The sequence below is a fragment of the Emydura macquarii genome, unplaced genomic scaffold (genome assembly GCF_026122565.2).
Source record: "Emydura macquarii macquarii isolate MOO-44397 ecotype Brisbane River unplaced genomic scaffold, CSIRO-AGI_Emac_v2 contig_2199, whole genome shotgun sequence".
Lineage (NCBI taxonomy): Eukaryota > Metazoa > Chordata > Testudines > Chelidae > Emydura > Emydura macquarii.
Genome location: NW_027132336.1, coordinates 2,357,203 through 2,381,634, shown reverse-complemented (window position 1 = coordinate 2,381,634; position 24,432 = coordinate 2,357,203). Strand labels below are relative to the sequence as shown.

The 24,432-nt window shown below is 38.7% G+C and overlaps 1 protein-coding gene across 2 annotated transcripts in view; it reads left to right on the top strand.

Moving 5' to 3' along the window:
* The first annotated feature begins 7,170 nt into the window (after positions 1-7,170).
* Positions 7,171-24,432, top strand: part of RGS12 (regulator of G protein signaling 12) — a 124,897-nt gene continuing 107,635 nt past the window's right edge. For both annotated transcript variants that reach the window (XM_067558887.1, XM_067558888.1), the window contains exons 1-2: positions 7,171-7,273; positions 20,140-22,104. In XM_067558887.1, coding sequence (XP_067414988.1) covers positions 20,245-22,104 — 1,860 coding nt within the window. In that variant the 5' untranslated portion in view covers positions 7,171-7,273; positions 20,140-20,244. The remainder of the gene's footprint in view (positions 7,274-20,139; positions 22,105-24,432) is intronic.

The following is a 24,432-nucleotide window of genomic DNA, read 5'->3' as shown; positions in this document are numbered from 1 at the left end:
GGGTTACTATTCTTGTATGGTGTATGGTTGCTGGTGAGTATTTGCTTCAGGTTGGGGGGGCTGTCTGTAAGCAAGGATAGGTCTGCCTCCCACAGCTTGAGTGAGTGAGGGATCATTTGCTAGGATAGGTTGTAGATCCTTAATGATATGTTGGAGAGATTTTAACCAGTCAGAGAACACTTCAATCTCCCAGGACACTAAGTGAGGAACAAAGTACTGAATTAGACCTTGATTCTGTAACTGCATCCATGCAGGCAGACTCTTGAACTTGCATGAACACCCAGTGAAGGGAAGTATTTCCACTAAATACTTTGCAAAGGAAGCTGCCAGCCTAGCAACATAGCAGTAGATTAATGCACTAAGAATATGAATTTGTCACTGAGGCCCAAATGCACCTTTTGGGCGGACACCTGCACCTGGATGGAGGCCCACTGAAGTCAAATACCCTATCCTCTATGTATTAATCTACTGTTGCATTCCCAAGTTGGCAGTTACCTGTGTATTTCATGGAACATAGTTCTGGTTATAAAATTAAATAATGTTCTGCTCCTTTGCAACACTACACAGTATCTTTGCTTAGAGCCTACAAAAGTTTAAGAGTAACAAAATTCTTTTTGAAGACAGATTTTTTTCCATAAAGTACTGAAAAGTTTAGAAGATGCTTCTTAAAGAGTATAATAATTTTCAAGGTCAAATTTTGGCTTGCCAACTATTTCAGTGCCTATGAATGCCTGATTTCATGTTTTTACTTCAACGGCATGTTTTTAGATCAGTACAAATTTTATTAAAAAGAGATTAACCAGTGTATACAATTAAAGTTATAAACTTCTTTACATACTCAGCTGATTAGAAGTACTTATCACAGCTTGAAATAGGCTTGTTTAACTGATAAAGGCTACAAGTCTCACTTTTCATAACATTAAAATAAATATATATTTAGAAAATTAATTAACCCTACTTTAAAAAAGATGTACCCTTGGCTGTTTCACAAACAAAACTTGAACTGGTTTAATTGAATTGGTTTTAATTTAGTATAGTTAAACCAATACAAACCCTTTGAGGACATATTAAGGCCTAATCTACACACAAACTTGCATTTTTTAACTAAAGGTATGCTTTTAAACAGATTTATTGAAACCACTGCAAATTTGTGTGTAGCCACCCTTATTTCAGTTTAAGGGTGGCTTATTGCAGTTTATCGTAATTTGATATTTTACCAATTTAAGTTAAATTGAAATATGCCCTCTTAAACTGAAAGAAGGGTGTCTACAAAGGATATTCACTTTTTTTAACTAAAATAGTTTTTTTAAATCAGCAACTTTCTCAGGTAGACAAATCCTCTGTGTGGACAAGGCTTTTAAATATGGTTACAATTGATTTATCTTAATTCAGTAAGACGATATGGGCCAATTTCATAACTGCCGCAAGGTGATATAAACTACATCTAGACTAACTGCTCCTCCTCTGACCCAGAAAGTATTCATCCCTTCTCCTTGCAGTCCTCTCTTCCCAAGAAAGAGCAAGGCAGTGTTACTGGCACTGCCCTCTCTCAGCTTTTTCCATCTGCTAGGGATAGCTTTGATTGCTCCTGGGAGCTCCATAGAAGCCCTGTTGATGGAGGGTGCTGTGAGGATGCATTGAGTCAACACATCAGATCTTCTCCCTAGTCATGTTTCGGTCTGTGCTGGCCTTATGTGGGTCCTGAAAGTGGAAAGATTGCAGTTGCTCTCTACCACCTCTCAGCAGACTTTCTGCAGTTGGGAATGTAGGCTAGGGTTGATGGAAGCCAGAGAAAACATAGGCCTATATTAGTCTATACTGGAAAATATTTGCCAATATACCTATACATATACCAGCAAAAGAGTGCTTTTGCTGGTATAGCTTATGTTGGTTCCTGGAACAAAATAAGCTATGCCAGCAAAAGCACTTTTTTTGCTGGTATAACTGTGTCTACACAAGGACTTTTGCAGATATAGATACGTCATAAAAAATCACACCTCAAAATATTACTACATGAGCAAAAGTTTCTAGTATAGACTTGGTCCTAGACTTGACCTAGACCAATTACAGATGTTAAGATTTATCATGTCAAATCCTGAATAAGGGGAGAAGGAGGGAATTGAATGATTGGAGAGATGTTTTGTGTTTTACTATTTACATAAAATAATGTTTTTTCTTTCTTTGCAATATAATCTAGATTCTTGAATTCAGACTTGATAAAGAAACTTCTTTAAGATAAATATTTTCTGTATCAGTGTGTAAAGTGCTGGCTTGTCCCAGACCACAAAGGACCACTGCCACACCCAGAGTGTCTTTCCAGGTATATTTTTATTTTCCAAACACTAGCAAAAAACCCCACAAAACCAGTTCCTCCGTCCACCGTGGGCTACACTCCCAAGGGTTTTTCCCCTTTTCTTCAATCTGTTCCTCCTGTTTCATGACTTACTTCAGGATTCTTTCTTGCCCTTTTCACTGAGCACCATCTCCCAAGGCTTTCTCCCTGGGGCCCCCTTTTCATCCTAGAAGATTCCCATTGCTTTCTCTCCCGGGGACTCCCACTTGCTCCTGCTCCCTCTTCCTCAGTGATAGCTTGGCTCTTTATAGCCCTAGGTGCTGCTTAATTGGCCAAACTGGGAGCACTTGTTCTAGCACAGGGGCGCTGGACCTGCTTTATTTCAAAGGGCCAGCACCTTGTGACACAGTGACACTTCATTTATTAGTTTTATACTAATTATTGTCTGTGTTGTAGTACTATTCAAAGACCCAATCAGGGTCAGGGCCCAATGTACACAGGTGCCGTACACAAACAGACGGACACCCCTCTGCCTCAAACTGCTTACAATCTAAGACCCAAATTCTGTAATGAGACAAGTTGCATACTTAAATAACATAAATACATCTTTGCAGGATTAGGGGCTTTGTATAGAACTCATGATTTTAAATTTTTAGGATTTAATACTAGCCTTATCCATATTTTAAGTAAGTATAATGTTCAACTTATTTTGTTTTTTATAAAATGAAATATTTGTGCACTCAGGTAAATAAAAAATGATTCCTTTCTAGTTCTCATATTAGTTGGGGGGAACTTTTAAAGCAATACTGATACAGGAGATATGCTGATCAATCTTTTTATTTCTAAATGAGATTTGTGAGGATACAACCTTCTTTGGCCATCTAGGTTTAACAAAATCAGTATTTTATTTCGTTCTGCTTCTTTGAAAATAAAAGGGAATTATAACATTTCTTCTGCAAGTAAAAGTGGACACTATTTTTGCAAAAAAGAGTAATTTACCCTTATCAAATACTATGCTTGCTTGTAATCTTCACTAAAGAGGATGTGGCCATGGTGCATTGATTTATTTACTGCTATGCAGATATGTGCGCTAATGTTGCGTAACTGCTTGCTGTAAGACAAAAAAATACAGCTAAGGTTCTATTCTCTTACAAACAGGAAGTCTCTGCTTTGAATGATGTTACTATTGGAATTAAAAACAAAACCAGTTCTACAATATGAAAACACTAAGAACAACATAGCAGGGACACAATCACTGTACAGGAATAACCACAAATGTCTATGGTATTATCTAAAGCTGGAATTACAGACACTGATTGGTGATTGACTAATTTTTAGGCAGTGGAGTTAAAATTGAAAATGCACATGTTATGGGAATAAAGAAAATTAATATTCCTTCGTTTACTCCTCAGATTGTGTTTGGCTTGTATGCTGATGAGTTATTATCCAATCCAAAAGATCATTTATTATTTTATAAGGCACATAGTTTAGGGTGTCATGAGGAAAGTAACCACGAAAGTCCACAGAGGAATTTTATGGACACACGAGAAAGTGCAACTGATGACCTTGTTTTTTTGCTGATGACACTGTCCTGCTTAGTTCAACACATCCCTTAATGAAAGAAAAGACACAGCTTTTGCCAGATACAGCAAAACAAGTTGGTTTATTCCCCAATAAGGGAAAGACAAAAATATATGGCTATCCATGTCCCACAAGTAACCATTAGAGTGAATGAAGAAATACCAGGAAAAAAGTCATTTTACCTAACTATGCAATGAGATGTGTAATGATAGTGACACCATGCTAGATGTCAATCAATGAATACTAAAAGGAGCAGAAAAGATTTGGAAAAGTGGCATAATTGGCACTGACACAAAAATACAATTTTTTAACCCCAGCATCATGTCTGTCCTCAATTATGGCGCAGAGTCATGAAAATCTACAACAGAAATTGGTAAGATCAACTCATTCCAAAATAAATACCTGCAGAATCCACTGGAAAGAGTTTATTGCAACATCAGAAATTCTAAGTAGAGCAATCCAATCTAAAGCATCAAATAAGACACAAAAACAATAATGGATATATTTAGAACACACTGTAAGGATGCCACCAACATGACTTCCACAGCAAGTGATAATATGACATCACCTGGAAAAAGAAACAGAGGGCAACCTTGAGAAACATTACGCAGATCAATAGAGAAAGAAGCCAAATCCATCAACATGACACTCAGCAGCCTGAATAGACCAGTACAAGACCAAAATAATTGGTGGCAGAAACTGGTGGATGCATTATGCACCTAAGGAGGTGTGGGAAGATAAAAGAAAAACCAAGAAGAAATATTCTCTTATTACTTGTAAATAAAATTATCTACTCTTACACTTACAAACAAGGAAACTTGGATCAGATACCAGTCTGAGATTTTATTACAGGGGACCTACTTATTAGGAAAGTTGGTAGATAAATTTCAAAAGGTAGAAATATTAATAAAAAAGGATAATCTGCTAAAACTTTTATATTTGTAACCAGTCCAGGAGCTAGTCAGAAAACTCTTGAGAAAACATTTTATACAAATTCTCACTCCTCCCATTTATTTGACCAACTCTAATAATATGCTTAGTGCTTGTAGAACACAATCTTCAAAGCCTTTCACAACCTTTACCTAACCCTCACAATATCCTTGAATATAGGTAACATTATCCCCCTTTTGTAGGTGAAGAGACTAAGGCAGAGGGATTAAAGTGTCTAGCCTGCAAAGTTGTGCCATATGGGTAGACCCCACTGCTAATTTGTTGTGGCTGTATGTAGTTATACCTACATGGAAGATTTTGAAGAATCTGGGCCTTGTCATGGAGGGTGCCTGTGTGAAATGGGAATAGAATTTCACAGTTCCTGTCTCTCAGTTCTATGTTGAGACCATACTTCTCCATGTTCATGTTAACTATTCTTTTCTTCCAACATAATCCCTTCCATAAATCATTGGAACAGACATTCTCAATCTAGCAAAGGCTATGGTTAGGTTGCACTTTGTTGAGGTAACAGCAGTCAAAACTACTGCCCTTCTTGCACTCCTGTGACAATGACCTGCATCATACAGCCCACCTATTTTTTGATCTCCTTGCATACTAACTGAGGCGCCATAATCTGTAGTGCCAAACTCAACAATTCAAAAAGCTTGAAATATTTTTTAAAATAAGTTTTGGGTACTTTTTATTTGCTATTTGGTTTCTGGACATTTAAGGAGCCCTTACTGCATATTTTCAAGCTTTTCTCTGCAACCAGGAGCTCTAGTTTACTTTTTTTTTTTTTTAAATGAAAGCAGATGAAATTCTCATGCTGTCTTTGTTTCAGCAATTGGGCTTTAAGAAAAGCCTCAAATATAATGCACTTTGTGATAAAATTGTGGAAATTGGCACTATTGCCTAACCTAGTGGTTCCCAACCAGTGGCCTGCGTGATCTTTCAGAGTGGCCTGCAGCTCCCCTCCCGCTGGCTGCAAAAGGGAGCTGCTGCCTAAGTACCCACGCAGAGCGCGTTGCTGATGCAGGCTCCTTGGTGCAGCCAAGGGGACGGGAGATCAGCACTCTCCGCCTCTTGGCTGTAGCAGGGAGCACGGCAAAGCGCTCAGCCTGGGTCCCTAGGTGCTGGGTCCCTGCTGGAGGGGAGCACTGATTCTCCATCCTCCCAGCTGCAGAAGGGAGCTGCTGTTTAGGGACCCAGGAGGAGCACACAGTTTCTCAGTTGCAGCCAGGGGGACAGGAGATCCTCCTTGCGGAACTCTTTCCCTCTAGCTGCAGTGGGGGAAAGGGGGGCTGCTGGCAGAGACTGGTGGCCCTTCAGGGTTGTAAAAATCATATTTGTGGCCCTTGAGCCCAAAAGGTTGGGAACCACTGGCCTAACCATTCAGTTCTTATTCTCCTGCTACACTGGCTTTGCCCCTGACAGGTACTTCTTGTCTCCACTTCCACACTCTGCCTGCTCAAGCTCACACCACCTCCTCAACTCTCTAGTTTTACCTCCCCAACGGTCTCTGCCTGTACCCCATCTGATTTTCCCATCTGAGTCTGTTGGTGCTCCCTGCCTCATGCCACCATCCCTTGGCACTACCATCTAAGTACGCCACTTTCCCTCTCCATCTATCCAAGTGCTCCTGCCTCACACTCCAAATGACGTGTCGGGTTCCCCCTGTGTCAGGGTGGATTGATTTAAATCACCAATTTTAATCATGATTTAAATCAGCAAGTAGGACATCTTATTTAAAAGCATTAATTTTAATCTTGTTTTGCATTAGTATATTTGTTATATTCCTAAAGTGAAGTTAATTCTCCATAGTTGGTATAATTCGGTATTTCTTTTTACCACCTATCAGGATACATTGTATTTATACATATTCATTTGAACAATTATGTACTTACAAGACATTTATTCTGATTCTTAATTTTGACATTTCTATTAGAAAATGCTGAATGACATTTCTTATTTATGAGACAATTGATTTTTCTTGTGATTTGTGTCAAGCTGCATTTGGATGGAAATACGAATTCAATTAAAATTCACAAAAACTGTATTTTACCATTTCTTTTTTATGAATTAACTAAAACTAAATTAAATCATGCTGGATATATAAGAAAAATGTCAAAGACATGTTTTGCATTTATAACCAATGGATGTATCAAACAAAGGAAGTATTTATTATCTGTTGTTAGTGAAGTGACTTGACTTTGGTACTAGTAAATCTCCCCATCTCACACCTAGGTTTTATTCATAGACTGACAGAGCAAAACAAGCTTTCCTACTTTTTTTAACTCCGAACTGGTTTCTTAACTTTCAGTGAGCTACTCTTTGAACTGAGCTAGTTGAAAAAACTAACATGAAGAAAACACTCTCTCAGCGCCTGCAGAAGAGGCTACTGCTGTCAAAAGCCTGCTCAGAATTTCACCCGACTGGGGCTTCAGGTACTTAGCCAGGGGCTTCCACGAGGTCAGTAGTTCAACTTTCTTTGAAACCTGGCACCAAAACCCGTATGGCTCAATATTATTTTTTGTATTTAAGAGTAAGGATTTTAATGGATTACAGGAAACTGAGCCCCAAGCCCAGCTTCTGATAATTTCACATTTCATTTTTAAAAAGGTTTATTAAAAACAAAATTTATTTGGTTTAAATCAAATCTGCTTTAAAGAAAAAAATTGATTTTTAAAAATAAAATACCCGTTTTTATCCGAGTAGCCGTACCTGCCTCATCCCCCCCTCAGGCTCCTGACTTTGCAAACTGCAGCCCCTGACAGCGCCCTCTGCCGCCCAGTCCCACCATGTCTGTTGCCGGCCTCGCACCTCGTGCCCCAACGGCTACCCGGTTCTCGCGCCCCTCTCAGGGGGCCCCGAAGGTTGCGCATGCGTATTATAACGCTCCGCGTATGGAGGACTCGTGTGCGGCCCGCCGCGCCCTTGTGAGGCGTTGAAGCCAGAAGGACACTACAACTTCCAGCATGCTCAGCGCAGCGGCGGCCCTGAGCGGCGGCGGCCCGGTAGCGATGCATGCTGGGAGCTGTAGTTCCCTGTTCTGTATTGTCTTTCTCTTCTCTCTGGTCGGGAGCCCGACCGCCACCCCTGCCGGCTGAGTGACTGACAGCTCCCTGCAGCCAGTGGCCGAGGTGTTGGGTGGTGGCGACAGGCGCCCGTCGCCCCGGTGACCGTTGGCGAGTTGGTGACTGAGTGAGGAGCTAGAGTCCGACGCCTGGGGGACGGAGGTGAGAGTGGGTCTGGAAGGGGTGCTTCCCCTGGACCCAAACCGACTGCGTGCACTACCGGCTCGGGACCCTGCTCGGGGAGGAGGGGAGGAGTAAAGTGGGGGAGGGGCGAGACCCGAGGGGCAACAGGGAATAGGGCAGGGTGTGGGAGAGATCCTGCGCTGTGAGGCTGCTGACCCCCCTTCCCCTTTTGGTAGAAGTTAGACTCCCCCCGCTCTGAGCGCTGCAGCGTGAGAAGTGGTTCCGTTACGAGCTGGGCTTTGCGGCGGGGACGGGGTCGGGGATTTGTTTGTTAAACTCCGATTTTACCGCTTGCTTTTCAAACGGTCCCAACTGGCTTTTTCCCTCCCAGTGCCATTCCCAGCGGCTCCACCCCCTAGGGAGGCTGAGGCAGCGGCTGCTTTGATAAGGTGGTTAAAGTGAAACACTTTCCAGAGCAGCCTGCAACTGTTGCTTGACACGGGGGGAGGGTGCAAGGGTGCAGTGAAACTGCTGCTGGCCCACGACTCGAGGAGCACGTTCCCAACTATCAAGCTACTTGACCCCACTCGCTGTGGTATCTGCCTGCTCTGTTAATGAATTTACCTCAGTACCCTTGTGAGGTGGGAAAGTGCTTTTATCTTCACTTTGTAAAGGTAGAGACAGGTTAGTGCTGTGAATGATCCTCTTTTTTTTTAGGAAAGTGACTAAAGTCTCTGTGCATTACTGATGATAATACTTGGTGATTCTGTAGTACTTCTTGTGTTCAAAGTAATCCTCCCTGGATTCCTGTTTTTACAGATGGGGAAAATGAGGTAGTGCCATTAGACGATTTGTCCAAGATCACACAAGGAGTTGTAGCAGTGCCAGGATTTAGACTCCCAGTTTATTACAAAAACTTATGAATATATTTATTCCTGAGAGGATACTTTCCTTTGGATACCAATCCATCTGAAGATATTTCTGATGTGACAGGCTCTTGCTTTTCCTTTTCCTAGTTGGCCTGCACTCTTTCCTGATAAGGTGAGTGCTGGAAATGAGTTGCTCTGCATTTGGTGAGCTGTGTGTCCACCAAAAAATGTTAATTCTTTTACCTAGGGTTTTAGGTAATTGAGTTCTTTTTATCTTCATCCTTCTTATCACTACTTCATTCATACTTTTGGTTTTCCAGCTAATTTTTATCATCCTTCTATAACACCAAAGCTTGAATGCTTTAAGTCTTCTTTCAGTGTCTTTTTAAAGGCTGGTCTACACTAGAGAATGTTGTTGACAAAAGTGAGCTTTTGTCGACAAAAGAGGGGAGGTGTACAGACTAAAATGCTCCTCCCACCAATGTAACTCCCCAGCTATGCCAACCTAATAAAACCACCTTAATGAGCCCTGGTCTACACTGACCTGGCGATTCGGTGGCAGTCAATGGGAGTTACGCAAGCTACGCAGAGTAGCTTGCGTAACTCCCATCGACTGCTGTGCTTCCCTTCTGCAGTGTCTTCACTGCACTGTGTTCCCGTCGATGCGGCGCTACACCACTTGAGGGGGTGGTTTACCAGTGTCGACTTCTGGATCGATTGAGCAGGTCTTCACTGACCGCTCAATCGATCTAGATAGGATCGCTGCCTATAGGATAGGCATATAGGCAGATAGGATTTGCCACCGTCAGTATAGACACCCTGAGAGGTGTAGGACTTATGTCGGCTTAATTAGGGAGATGCAGTGTCAATGTATACACTGCATTCTTTACATTGGCTGTGGGGCTGTCATTCTTGTCAATTTCAGATTGGTGAGAGCTGAGCAGCTAGTCTAGGCTCTGGGCTGGGAGTGAGGAGAAGCCAGGGCGCCTGGTCCCTGCTCCTGGCCAGGCAGCGTTGTCAATTTCCTGGTGGGGAGTGGGCAAGAGGATGAGAAGCTGGGGAGCTGGACCCCACTGCCCAGTGGTGAGAAGCCCCAGGTGGCTTCTCCCTGGGAACGGGGTCCGGGGAAGCCCCGGGCAGCTTCCCCCGGCTCCCGTTGGGGAAGGGGGAGGGGAGAAGCCCAGGGCTGACTCTTGGCAGAGAACAAGGTGTGTGGAGAAGTCAGGCCATGGGGAGCCCGGGAGACTGTGGGGCTCCTGGCAGGGAGCCAAGAGACCAGGTTCTCAGTTCCCCACACTGCCCCTCTTAAGTCTGTGGAAGTGCTCCTGCTAAGCACTTAATTACTGTGGTGGCTGTAACTCAACCTATGTTAGACTTAAGTTTCCAGTGTAGACAAGGCTTAAGTGTCCAGCTCTCACATTCATACAGGTAAGTTGACTGTAGGTAGCACTTTAACAATTTAGTGTGGATATGTGGAGTTTTGACAACACAGAACTCCTTGGAAGTTGTTGAATACTTTTGCATCTTCTGTCTGGTGTTGTTAGGCTCCCTACACTTGTTTCACCTCTCAACTGTTAAGTAATAGGTGTTGGTCTCTTGTGCATCTCTGTTTGTTTATTATCCTACTTTTTGTCTTCCTAATGTTGATCCTCATTCCATATTTCTTACTGATGTTGTTCACAGCCATAAACATGTTCTGAAGTTCTTCCTTAGTGTAAGCCAGGATCCTCAGACCTCTGGTTCAGGAGCCAAATTAGGAATCAGCATTACCCAAAAGAGCCACAGCAATGTTAATTCATAGTTTCATTTACTATTTATATATTCTCATAGCAAAATGACTGACCAAGTATGATTATTTTGTCCACTACAATTGATTAATAACATAGTAAAAGCATCCTGATTAGTTAGTAACTTTGATTAATTAAATAACACAGTGTGTTAATACAATGTGCTGCAAAGAGCTGCAGGAGACACATTAAAGAGCCACTTGAGGCTCCTGAGCCTCAGCAATGCAAACTAGGTCATAGATGTATCCTATGTTCATGTATATGTCATTGACCTGTATGTCCTGGTTGGTGTCTTCTAAACTTTCCCTCATTATAACTTCTACATATGTTAAATAACCACAAGATAGAATGCAATCTTGATGTACATCTTTCTCAGTGCTACCATGCTCAGATTGTTGCTTTCTGTCCCCAATACAAACTTTTTATTAATTGTGCATCTTGAGAGTCAATATTCTTCAAAAATATGTATCATCTTGTTGTATTGGATTTTTATCAAATGCCTTCTCATAATCTACAGAGCACATGTACATTTCTTTTTGCACTTTGTTTACATGCTCGCATAAGGTCCTCAGGGAAAGATTGCCTCACTGGTGCCTGCTCCTTCTACTAATTCTTGAGGTGTATCTCAACTATCTAACTGTATTCTGCCAAAGCAATTAGTTCTGATTCTAATCATGAGATATTATTGAACATTTTTATTTAAAAATAATATCTCAATCAGGGTGGATTGATTTAAATCAAGGCGATTTAAATCATTGATTTAAATCAAGGCGATTTAAATCATTGATTTAAATCAAGTTTCCCACTGTTACTTCTTCACATATTTCTTAAACAGTGGTGCAAATCTGATCACTAAAACATGTTAATTTACAACTTAGTACAGCATTTTACAACATCTAGGAGGGTATACTTTGTGTAATTTTTTAGATAGTACATAATACTCATTAACTGTGTCAAGCTGCAAATGCAGCAGCAGCACATTAGAAACGGTCAGAACTAAATCACACACAAACACAATAGCACTTATATTTTATTAAACTAAATCTTAAATGTTACATAAATGTTTCACATTTGCCATTGCAGCAGTCTCCTGAGTTGCCAGCTGATGGCTGTCCTTAAACTTTTTTTTTAAAATTTTCAAATTTTATTAATTCTAACAGACAAGTCATCACAACACTAAATGTATACTGTCCTTAAAACTTCTACAACTAGCTCTCATCTTCCCCACTCCCATTGTCATTTTTATTCATAGATTGAAACAGAAATACGAGTTTTCCTGCTTTTTCAACTCCCAGTCGATTTCTTAGTTTTGAGTGAATAATACCAAACTATGAAAATATTCTCTCTGTGCCTGCAGAGGAAGCTACTGTTGTGAAAAGTTGGCTTAGCAACTGAAGGAACTCTGTGTCAAGATGCCTGGCTAATGATTTCTACCAATTCAGGGGAGTGACTTTGTTCAAAACATCATCAGTAAACATGTACTGTTTAAATGTTTCCGCTCCAGCTCTAAAATTTATTATGACTAGTATAACTGAGGAGTGATTTTGAGATGCCCAGGCCATGGCAGCATCATCATCTTCAGAAATTAGGCATCTACTTTTATATCTGGGGTTGAGAATGTTCACAAGAAAATGAGGTGGAGTTAGTGCTTGATCCATTCGCTTCTTTATTGCCTGCAGTTTAACTTTCTGGTGGGGTAGTTCTTTCTTCAGTGTCTCTTGAAGTGCCTTCCAAATTTTGACAGCATCAGCAATGCAGCAACAATTTCTCAGAAGTTTGTTTAAGGCTATGGATTTAGGCTTCAGTATACTGAGGATATCCTCTCCATTCCTCTTTAATCCAATGTTAGATACTTTGAATGAGATACTTCCATCTTTTTTATCACTGTTTTCTTCACAAAGTTTTATGAGAATAGGCCAATTCTTAATAAATTGTTCAAAACAATCAACCACAGAATTCCACTGAACATCTTGAGGGAGAATTAGTTTGTATTCTCCTGCTCTCTTCAGTGAAGCTGAAGCAAAATGGTTGTTACAGAAGTATTTTGCGACTTCAACAACATTTTCTTTTATTCCTGGAGAAGACTACTTAAGTCTTTGGCTAAAAGATGCATTAAACGGGCATTGCAGCCATATGTTAATAAGGAGCATCCTTCCATTTCTTCTTCTAAGTACCTTCTCATCTTTGCCACATTTGCAGCATTGAGTGAATAATACCAAATGATGAAAATATTCTCTCTCTGTCTTTAAGACAGTGTTTTAACTAACTCCTCTGTCTTGCTTGGCTCAGCTCCACCACCACATAAGCACAGAACAACAACAGTCTTATCCAGCCTGTGTCTTTCTTTGCACATGTGACTTTAGTCCACTGAGAAACTGAAACAGATATTGAAAGCCCAGAACTTTCAAGAAGCAAGAGTGGTAGTTAGGCTGGACAGACTAGAGCCATTAATTCATTTTTATGAGACTGTAAGTGTAGGTTTAGCATGTTTGTGATGAGATTTAATTGTAACTTGTTATTTTTTAAACGAGAACTTTAGTATTTTATTGATTTTTTTAAAAAAAAATCTGATTTTAAATTTTTTTTTTAAAAAAAGCATTGATTTGTATTCACCCTGCTCTCAATCCAGTTCCCAATGAACCAGTGTCCACAAAACAAAAAATGCCACTGTAAGTGGCACCATTATTTTCATTCTCAGAAAAGAGGCCAAAGATTTAATAAACATGGAAACCAAATGGATTCTCACTCCTGCAAATTGTCCCTATAGAATAGAATTGGTATATTTGCAATGCAACGTGGGAAAGCTGTGTCTTTGCTGTACCCAGTACCATTCACAAAAACCAAGTTAAAGCACACAAATTTAGAGCAAGAATATATATACACACACCATGCATTCTGGTGGTGTCCACTTAAAAAATTTTTGAGTGAGGGTCTACTGATGTTTGTGCTATTACAGTTTCCTTCAATTATCATTTGGTTGTAAATATGCCACATTTCAGCGCTGAGCAAAAAAAAAGTTTTGGTTTTTGAGAGCTCTGTGGAGGCATCCTTGGGGAACGGAGTGCCTCCTGTTTCTCAACAGAGGCAGTTCTGCACTGAATACTCCAGAGTCCTGTCCAGTTCTTGGATAGAAAAAAATTGTCTATAATCTGGAGTAGGGGAGGAAAATATCAGCCAGGGAGCACTGTATCTTCAACAGTTTTCCCTTGGACAGACAGACAGACATGCGCGCGCGTGCGCGCGCACACACACACACACACACACACACACAAAATCAGTTGTAAGGTTGCATGGGTAACAGCCTTTTAAGATGAGCTGAACACTCAGCACTATTGTCCTAATTTTCACATGCTCCCTCCTGGCCCACTAGAGCTATTATATTTTAGATTAATTTCTGAATATAGCTCTTGTTTCTGTTTGCTCTTTTTATTGTCATGAGTTAACAGGAGTAGATGAAGGAAACAAGCCAAGGATAAAGTAAATGAGTGATTTCCACCCCCACCCCCTCATTAGAGAGTTTGAGAAATGTCAGGAAAGCTACAGTGGAAATGCAAAAATAGCTGTGTGAGGAAATGTAATGTTTGTAGGAGACAGGTACAGCCCAAGGGCAGTTGCAACCTGGATTCTGTCTCTATTTGCTCTGTGTTGTACCTTAGATTTCAAAACAGGTTGATCCCATATGTAAACAAGAATGTATGCTGGCAGCGAACTTGCAAGTTATACTTCTGATTCAAAGATTCTACCACTTTCTGTATACCATTTTGTAGTTCAGTAACAAGGCCTATGTGGTGTGTGAGGCAAATTCTTGCTTTGTTTCACTGGTGTAAACTAACATCAATGGATTTACACTACAGTAACAATTGCATTTGGCCCATATGTACACAAGGAAATGTTTCTGTAAAGTGATACGAAGTTTTCAAGATGATAAAACATCATATGAAGTCTCATAATACTGAGATGAAAAAATATTCCAATGTCAATACAATTTGGGAAACCTTTATCAAATTATGGTAGTGGCTTTTTATTGCTATTAACCCTTAACAGCTATATGGAAATGTCTTAAAATTATACTTTTTGCATGGGATCACATGAGCATTTATTTTTTCCAAAGAGATTTTTTAATTAATGGGCCTGTTTTGCCCTTAACAGGCATGCATAATCCCCACTAGCATTTTGGAAAATGTGAGGGAATCTCCTCTGCAAGTATCTTCGTGTTTTATAGTACTCAGTTCAGTGAATGGATATTTTGATAGCAACCTTGTCATCTTACTTAATGATGTCATCAGAACCTTATGACAAAATTAATTAAAAATAAATTAAAAATTTAATTTAACTTTTAAAATTAATTAAGTAACATTCTGCCACCATTTTTTTATTGGATTAAATATGGTTTTAGTGCCAAATAAATAAAACATAGCGCACTAACAGAAATTATTAAAGTACAGTAATATAATGTAGATAACTGGTTGCTCACTAATATTTTAGGAAACTCAAGAGTGTGGCCCAATGGTGGTAGGATATTCCTGTTTTTAAGGCATAGGACTGGGTGTAAGGTGGCCTGGATCTTGTTTTCTGCTGATCTGGTGTTGTGAGACTAATTAATGTTTATAAAGCACTTCTTAATACTTAGATGGAAAGCATTATGTAAGTATTATGCAAAGTATTATTGTTTGTTTGTTAAAGCTAAATTATTTTATTGGTTCCCAGAGAGGCTATCACAGCAGCTAGATAATTACTGTATTAACACACAACTTACAGTAGCCACTCTGCATTGACCAATTACAACTGCTGTCTACAGAGATGATAAAAAACAATGTCGACCCTTTGTCAAAGAAAACAAATTAAAAACCAAATATCTTACATAGTGGTTTGAAGCCTATCATATTTAGGATCTGGAAGGCCTCTAAAAGGAGCACATCCTGGTGTTAAGTCTTCAACTGAGGGGCCTTTTCCAAACCATGAGAATTCCATTTCCAAGTACCAACAGCAAGAGAGTCCAAAGCAATCTGTGACCATTTAAATATTTCTTTCGTTATTAGAATAGTGAAATAAGTAACATGCTTGATTAGTTAGGCCTAAGATGTCAATGAATATTTTTTGTTTCATAAAGCATTTGAAGTTTCAGATATTATAAGCACAGAAGTCACTCTTGGCAAAAGAGTGTATACATGTATTTATATATAAATGTCCATCTTCAAAGTGCTTTACAAATTTTAGACTACATTCAAGGTGGTCAAATTATGACTATTGTGTGAACTGTAACTTTGAAATTACTGACTCTCTTGTTTTTTAATTGTCAACCATAATAATAATAATTACAAAAATCATCTGTGGTCATTCCAATGTGAATGCACCTAATCTTGAAAGCTAGTAAATGGTGTTAGGTACTTATGAAGAGTGGGTTCTTTTTCTTTTGTATTGATGCATATGTATATTACACACGTAAAACTACATTAAAATAACATTATTAAGGTTGCAAAGTCAGTTACTAATTTAGAAAATGCTAGAACTGAGGATGATTGTACAACTTTAATTTGTCGCTCTTGTGCCCATGCATTATATACAGTTTTTAATTACATGATTGCTTACTATTTTTCCATGGAATCTTTGCCTCATTCAGTACATAGAATGGACAGTGCTCACTTAATGAGCAACTGTTTAATATTTTGTTTTCTTCTGATTGTTCATTGTGTGGTCTGATGCCTTATTTACTGCACACTATTCATATCCAGCTCTGACAACAGAATTATTATTGTCTTGTACTTTTTTCTGTGGTGCTCATCACTAATATTTGAGTGCTTCACAAATATTAATTAATTTCATTTGCACACCTCTGTGAGATGAATGTGTCTTATTATCCCCATTTTATGATGTTGGAACTGAGGCACAAAGATTAAGGTAAAATATCCATTAATTTTGTGTGCATCTAGGACCTGATCTGAGACATCTAGGACCTAATTTTTCAGAGTTCTTAGCAGTAAATAGCACTTTATGTATTCAAAGCATAGCTCCTTTTGACTTTATTTGCAGTTGTGAGTGCTCTGCATGCTTGCAAATCAGCTCCAGGGCAGGGTGGATAAAAATTGATGACTTAAAAAAATATTTTTAATAATTACTTTTAAAAAAAAACCTTATTTGAAATTACAACTTGCTATAATCGATTAACATCATTTTAACAAAAAAAAAAAAAAAATTCAAGTAATACGTGTTTGCTGCCAAATTTTTAATGAAAATCAAACCACTGGACTGGAGATGTCACTAAGTAAGTACCTGGAACCATTGTTTGTTGAAGTGCTAAACCAGCTTTTGACAGAAGTAGCCCTTTTCTGCAGGTAGAGAGAGAATATTTTTTAATGTCAGTTTATTTGGTTGAGAAAAGCTATTGGGAGTTGAAAAAGTAGGAAAAGCCTTTTTTCTCTTCTAGTCAATGAATAAAAATTAGGTGTGAGGGGATGAGATCTACCACTTCTAAAAACTTGAAGGACATGGTGACCAGAAATAATCAATTCAGTTCACTAACTACAGAAAATGTTCTTTGTTTAAATGAAAATGTTATCTGTTAGTTTAAAATGCAAATCAAGTTTTGATACTCTTTCCCTTAGGTATCCAGCACATTTAAGATCATATTCTTTAACTAATAAAAAACAGTTTTAAAATGCTGTATTTGTGCATTTTTAATTGAGTTCCTGTTTTCATCCAAGTGCATTTTAACATTAATCATGAGTAAAAAATTAATCCTCCAGTAAATAAGAAAAAATGTCATTCACCATTTTCTAATGTTTAATTTTTCGTATTATTATCTGAAATGTAAGTTGACCTATGTAATTGCTTACATAAATATGTATCAATATAGTGTATGCTCCTGCAAAACAGTACCAAACTTAGTATAAAGGCGATATTAGTTGCAAACCAGCATGTTCAGTTATACCAAGCAGTGAGAATAAATGTTTCTTTAGGGAAATAACTAAAAAGTTCAAATGCAAAGCAAGTTTAAAATTGATGATTTAAACCAAGGTTAAAATCAGTGATTTAAATCAATCCATTCTGCCCCAGGATCTCAAGTCAGACACCCAGAAACACATAATTTAGTGCAGAAATGAATAATTAGTGCTCAGCTGTGAAGTTTAATTTAAGTGATTTGCCTAGCATCACATAGGAATCATATGGCAGAGGCAAGGATAGAATCCAATTTTCCTGGGCAGCATTCATCTAATTTAACCTTGAAGTCCTTCCTCTTCCTGCAATCCCCTGAATTATTAACTACACACACCTTTCAACTTCTGCAACAGTCCGATGAAACGGGTGGTCTTCACAATAGCCTCATTTACTGAACAACCCTGATTCATCCTTGGAACAGGTCCATCCTAGGCATTGAATGAGGCAGGGATCCTGTGGGGGCAAATACTAAGTGAAGATGTAATAATGCATACACACAAGGGGGACAAATGAAGGTTGCATAGTCAACTTTAATTGTAGCATTTCCTAACTTTTGGTGCTTAACTTTTCAATCTAACCTTTTTGAGTGTGTAATTTCCTAGGCTTTAAAAAAAGGCAGCTGGAAAACACAGAAGTCCCATCATTTGGCATTATATTGACACTCAGCTTGTTCACTAGCAGGGTTGAATTCCTTGAATTTTATTAGTTTTTAACAGGAAATGAAGTTCTATATCTAAAAAGTCCAAACACTCCTGTTCTTTATTATTAAATTTTCAATACTAAAGAATTGTTAGAAAGTCTTTAGCTTAAATAGTTATTTTTAAAAAGTTGTTGATTCTATGTGTCAGTTTTGGAAAGATGATTCTTCTTGTCTTCCTGAGTTGAGTGAAAGAGTTACTTGAGCACTGCGAATAACTAATTTTCCTATTAATATAAATATTTTATACTTAAATAGCTTCTTACGTTAGTAATTAGTTTAGCAAGGTCATTATATTTCATCTTGGTACATAAAGCTTTTTGCCATTATGTAATGATATTAGGAATTTTGCATTTAGCTAACATAGTTGCAAGTATACATTCACAAAGGTGTTTATCATTTCAACATATAAGAAATAAATGAAGTTTTATACATTTTCAACTACATGTTTTTCCTAGAGGCTTTTCTGAATGAAGTTTTTAGCATAATTATAAAATTCTTTTAATCAAAGATATTTCTATAATTCCTTGTGTAGGTTTACTCAGATTCATTATTCTGATAATGCATCCTGTGTTCCTTTTCACAATCAGGTCTCTTCCTAGAACATGAGTGTTTTATATGGTTTGTCTTCTTGAAATAAGGATTACCTTTGTATCAAGTTGGTATCTTACAGAAAGGGAGATGTCCTAGTCTAGATAAGACACTCTCAGGCCGGGTCTACACTCGCGGCGAAATTTGGCAGCAGTTGATGGGAGATATGCAAGCCACTCTGCGTAGCTTGTGTATCTCCCGTCATCTTGCTAACTTGTAAATGGTGTGGTGCCTCCACTACACTGCGCTGACCCAAAATGCTCTCCCGTCAGTGCAGTGTTAATCTTTTTGCAGGGGTGGATTAATGCTGTCAACTTCTGGATCGATTGAGTGGGTCTCCACTGCTGCTCAATCGATCCCAAAGAATCAATCTGGTGACGCTGACAGTGCCTCTGTGAATGAAGACATACCTTTAGGGGTTTGTCCCTTGACTAAGCACCTTAGAGTTACAATCTGTTTGTTACAACAATTAAACTTCTATTAATTATTTTGTACAAAGCACAAATTTAAATAACCAATACATCTTTTAAATACAGAACAAAAGAACATGGTATAGTTTAAAAAGCAGGTTTTCTGAATTTGTATAATGATATAACACCATGTTTTTGGTTTTATGGCTAGGGAGGACTATCTTTTCTGACATTTGCTTGTTCTTGGGTGATAGCAGAAATTCTGGAATTTTTTATTAGCTTTAGCTTTTTGTAACATAACTAGATAAACATAATAAAACATAATATGCATTGTCCTATTTTCAAGCATTCTGGCTGCAAAATACTTGTGGCTCAGTGGTGCCGAAACTTTGAGTCATGACCCCAGATGGGGCCATCTTATCAGCAGATGGGGTTGTGGTGATCCCTAGTGTGCAGAGGAAGTCATTTTGCTCTTCAAAATGGTGTTGTCCATGTTGTCTGGGGTTCTGTCATAAAATACTTAATTAAAATGGGGTTGTTATGCCAAAGAATTAGGGAATCCCTGTTGTAGCTATATCGTAATATTCAGTAAATAAGTTGTAACAACTTCATATTTAAACATTATAATTTTATTAATATAACTTTTGCATGAATATTGAGGTCTGTCCACCAGAATTGTTCAGCTATGCTTTGGCATTAATAAAGTAGCAAGACACCTATCCTATGCTATTTTATTATTTCAATATATTTTATTATAATTTTGATAAACGTATCCCCAAACACTAAGAAGAACAAAAAAGGGAAATATCAAGTATTAAATTAACTTTTCATCTTTATTTTTCTTTAAGGCGTCCACAGATGAAGGAACTGGCATGCCAGGAAAGCGCTTAATGTGAAACATGAATAAGAATCGGACTAATTAAGGGCTCCTCCTGTTCCAGAAATTAACCAAAATGTATAAACCAGGGGAAACAGTGAAACGTAGACTCAATATGCATGTTCCTCCTCGGATAAGAAGCGTAGAAGTTGCAAGAGGAAGAGCTGGCTACGGGTTCACCCTTTCTGGACAAGCTCCCTGTGTTCTTAGCTGTGTTATGAAAGGAAGTCCTGCAGATTATGTGGGACTTAAAGCGGGAGATCAGATATTTGCGGTTAATGAAATTAATGTAAAAAAAGCTTCTCATGAAGATGTGGTGAAACTAATAGGAAAATGTTCTGGAGTCCTGCACATGGTCATTGCTGAAGGCATCAGTCATATTGATTCATGTTCTAGTGATGAAGAAGTTGGTTTTTATGATGGGAAAGGGTGGCTGAAACCAAAGCCTGACTCTAAAGTGTTGGGTATAAATAGAGCAGAGAAGGTTGTTGAAGAAATGCAGTCTGGTGGAATTTTCAACATGATCTTTGAAAATTCTAGTTTTAGTGCTGGTAATGCAGTGAATTCAGTACCAAAACAAAGATCCCTTTCTGAGACTGCTGCTAGTAGATTTGAAACTGGACACGAAAGTATAAATAACAAGTCTAATCAACTTTCAAAGGAAGAAATATCCAAAGTGTTGAATGATGATTCAGTTTTCCAAATTGGACTGGAAAACCCAGAAGACTTTGGATTAGATGCAAGTATTTTAAATGTTGCTATGGTGGTAGGTTACTTAGGCTCGATTGAACTTCCTTCAACAAGCTTAAATCTGGAAAATGACAGTTTGCAGGCAATTCGGGGGTGTATGAGACGCCTTCGGGCAGAACAGAAAATCCATTCATTGGTGATGATGAAGATTATGCATGACTGTATTCAGCTCTGCAGTGACAAATCTGGTGTAGTGGCACAGTATCCTGCAGAGAAGCTGGCATTTAGTGCTGTGTGTCCTGATGATAGAAGGTTTTTTGGGCTAGTTACCATGCAGGCCAATGATGATGCAAGCTTGGCTCAGGAAGATGAAGGGGTTCTGAGAACATCTTGTCATGTGTTCATGGTGGATCCAGAATTATTTCATCATAAAATTCACCAAGGTATAGCAAGACGTTTTGGACTGGAGTGTACGGCAGATCCAGACACAAATGGCTGTTTAGAATTTCCAACATCATCTTTACCCGTTCTTCAATTTATCTCTGTTCTTTATAGGGATATGGGTGAGCTGATTGAGGGAATGCGAGCAAGGGCTTTTCTTGACGGCGATGCAGATGCTCATCAGAATAATAGTACAAGTAGTAACAGTGATAGTGGTATTGGAAATTTTAACCAAGAAGAAAAGAGCAATAGAGTTTTGGTGGTTGATTTAGGAGCCAATCCAAGTAAACATATTCCTAATAGTATATGGGAAAATCCAGTGGGAAGGGGACCAAATCAACATGCTTCCCATTGGAATGGCTTCTGTCATGAACAAGAAATGAACACCACTTCAGAAGTAATTCAAAATGATAAATCACAAAATTTAAATAAGCACTTAAGTCCTTCTGCTCGTATTGAAGTTCCACTAGTTTCTTCTCGAAGTTCAGTGCCGCCATCTAAGAAAATTACTGTAGGCATAGGCAATCAAAGATGGTTACCTGTTCATGTGTTACAAGAATGGCAACATGGAAATGCCAGTGACCAGGAGTCTTATACAGATTCTACAGATGGCTGGTCAAGTGTTAACTGCGGTACTCTTCCCCCTCCAATGAATAAGATTCCAGCTGACAGATATCGAGTTGATGGCAGCTTTGGTCAACCCCAATTAACATCTCATAAAAATGAATGGTCTAAGAAAGTGTTTTGCACACAAAATAAGATCGGGCCTCAACACAATATTAGAAAGCCTAAAGAAGCAAAAAAGGTAAGAAAGTTCATATCACACAGGGTACTGCAAAACGCTCTGAAATTACACTGTTACATTTGTTTAATAAAACTTTTAATTTGTGTAATGTTTATAATTATAAAATTGTACATACCAGTGTTGATATGGGGGCCTTCAGAGCTGTGCTTCACAGCCCTGTTTTTTCTCACCTTGCAATTGCCACAAATGCCATGACAGAAGAATCAACCTACTAAATGGAGAAGGCGGAATAATAATATTGGCTTGCATAAAAATATCTGAAGATCTGAAAGTATTTTACAAATGCTAATTAATTCCCAGACACAAAAGAAGTTGTTAAGATGAAGTTAAAGTTGAGAGAATATTTCAGTAAAGTAAGGGTAAAACACTGAACAAAGAACATTGTTGGCAAAAACCAACCCTTTTAAAAAGGAAATTCAGAGTAAAGATTAAATTTAAATACAAACACTTGAAAAAGTAGAAATTCAAAGGTAAGTTTCCTTTACTATCCCAAATTTCCAGACTTTTCATAGCGATATTTTGCTAACAACAATGTTCTTGTAAGGATTTTCACAGATGTGTATTTATCATAATGGAATCTGTACATAGTTTTTTGTTTGGGAGTTACCTTAGTTTTTAAAATAGTCATAATATCAGACTGGAAGAGAAAGCATGGGGTGTGGAACCAACACTTGCCACTGTTTCTGCAGACTTCTTGAGATCTGCACAAAGGGAGTCCTAATCCTGTGCATCTCCTGAAAACTTTTCTAGGGGAGCCTCTCCTGTGAATCTAAGTAGTTTCCCAGGAGTAAAGTTCTGTCTGGGCATCTTGGGAGGATTTTTGGGAGCTCCTCCACCCCCTGCAAGCCTTAAGGCACCCCAAGAGATGTTGGCATCCCAGGAGCTTTAGCTTACCAATGCTTATTAACTTAATAAAGTTCCTAGGAGTGGCTGTGAGACTTCTAATAAGCCTAGTGAGGATTGCAGGTGGGTGGGAAGCTTCTAAACTAACCTAAAGTTTGTAGGAGGCAGGGGTGAGGCTGTGATGAGTCCATATAGAATCTGCTTAAGGGCTGCAGTGGGAATGAAATGAACCCAGCTGTGCTGTTGCTCGCAGGCCTCCTCACTCTGTGCTGACCACCTGCTACTTTGGTGCTGTCCTGCTATACCCCCTTTCTCCACTGTCCTGCCTAGCCTGAGCCTCTTACCTGCCCTCATTCTCTTGTGGAATTGCTACAGTCTGTAGGAAAAGAACACCTCAGGAGATCTGCAAAAATACAGGGAAACTGGGTCTGATGGTTTCCACTTTCAGTTTTGAAGGTGGGGTCTGGCAAAAAAGCAGGTTTGTCTAATTGTGATGACCACCACTATTTTAACTTTGGTTTTGGTGGGAAAATACTCATTTTTCCATTGAGAAGCCCCCGTAGCAGTCAAGTCACAGTTTTTCTTCCTGTGAGAAAAAGGACTAGACAGATTGTCATGAAAGGGTAAACCTTCAGCATTCATTTGATGGCTATTTTAAGATCATTGGAGCAGACATGCCATGCTTGCATTACTATTTCAAATTTTATCTTTTAAAACTAAAATTTAACCAACTAATCTTTGGTCTAGATGAGTCCAGTAAACTCCGTTTTTATCTCTTTTCTTCTTTCACTATCAAATAGCAAAAAAACACTTTTTTGTTTTTAGTGTTATAAATAGGAATGAATGCTTTCTCCAATTTACTTGAAATTTTGTTTGAAAAATTCTACTGTGATCACATTTCTAACCCATGAATTTTGAGTTTACTTTGAGGATTTCAGAGGGGGATAAAAATGGATTTATAATGTGAATGCAGTTGCAACCTTCATTACATATTAAACCTCTTATCCTCCAGTGAAATAGGTATCCTCTCTATCTTAGAGATAGGGAAACTGAATTACAGAATGAATAGCCCAAGGCTATGCTGCAAATCATTGGCAGACCTGAAAATCTAATCCCAGGTCACCCAGTTTCCAGGCTCAGGCTTTAACCATTAACAATGCTTCCTCTTAGATTGTCATCACCATTAGTTACTTAGCAGGACTGCTAGAAAGTGACAAGGTGTGCGGGGTAATACCTTTTATTGGACCAACTTCTGTTGGTGAAAGAGGCAAGCTTTCAAGCCACACACAGCTCTTCTGTGTGACTTGAAAGCTGTCTCACCACCACCAACAGAATTGGTCCAATAAAAGATATTACCTCACCCATTTTGTCTCTCTAGTATCCTGAGACTAACACGGCTACAACTACAATGCACATAGAAAGTGACAAGGCATTTCTAATCTATGCCTCTTCAGAAGCAAAGTACTCTAATCTATTTCATATTAG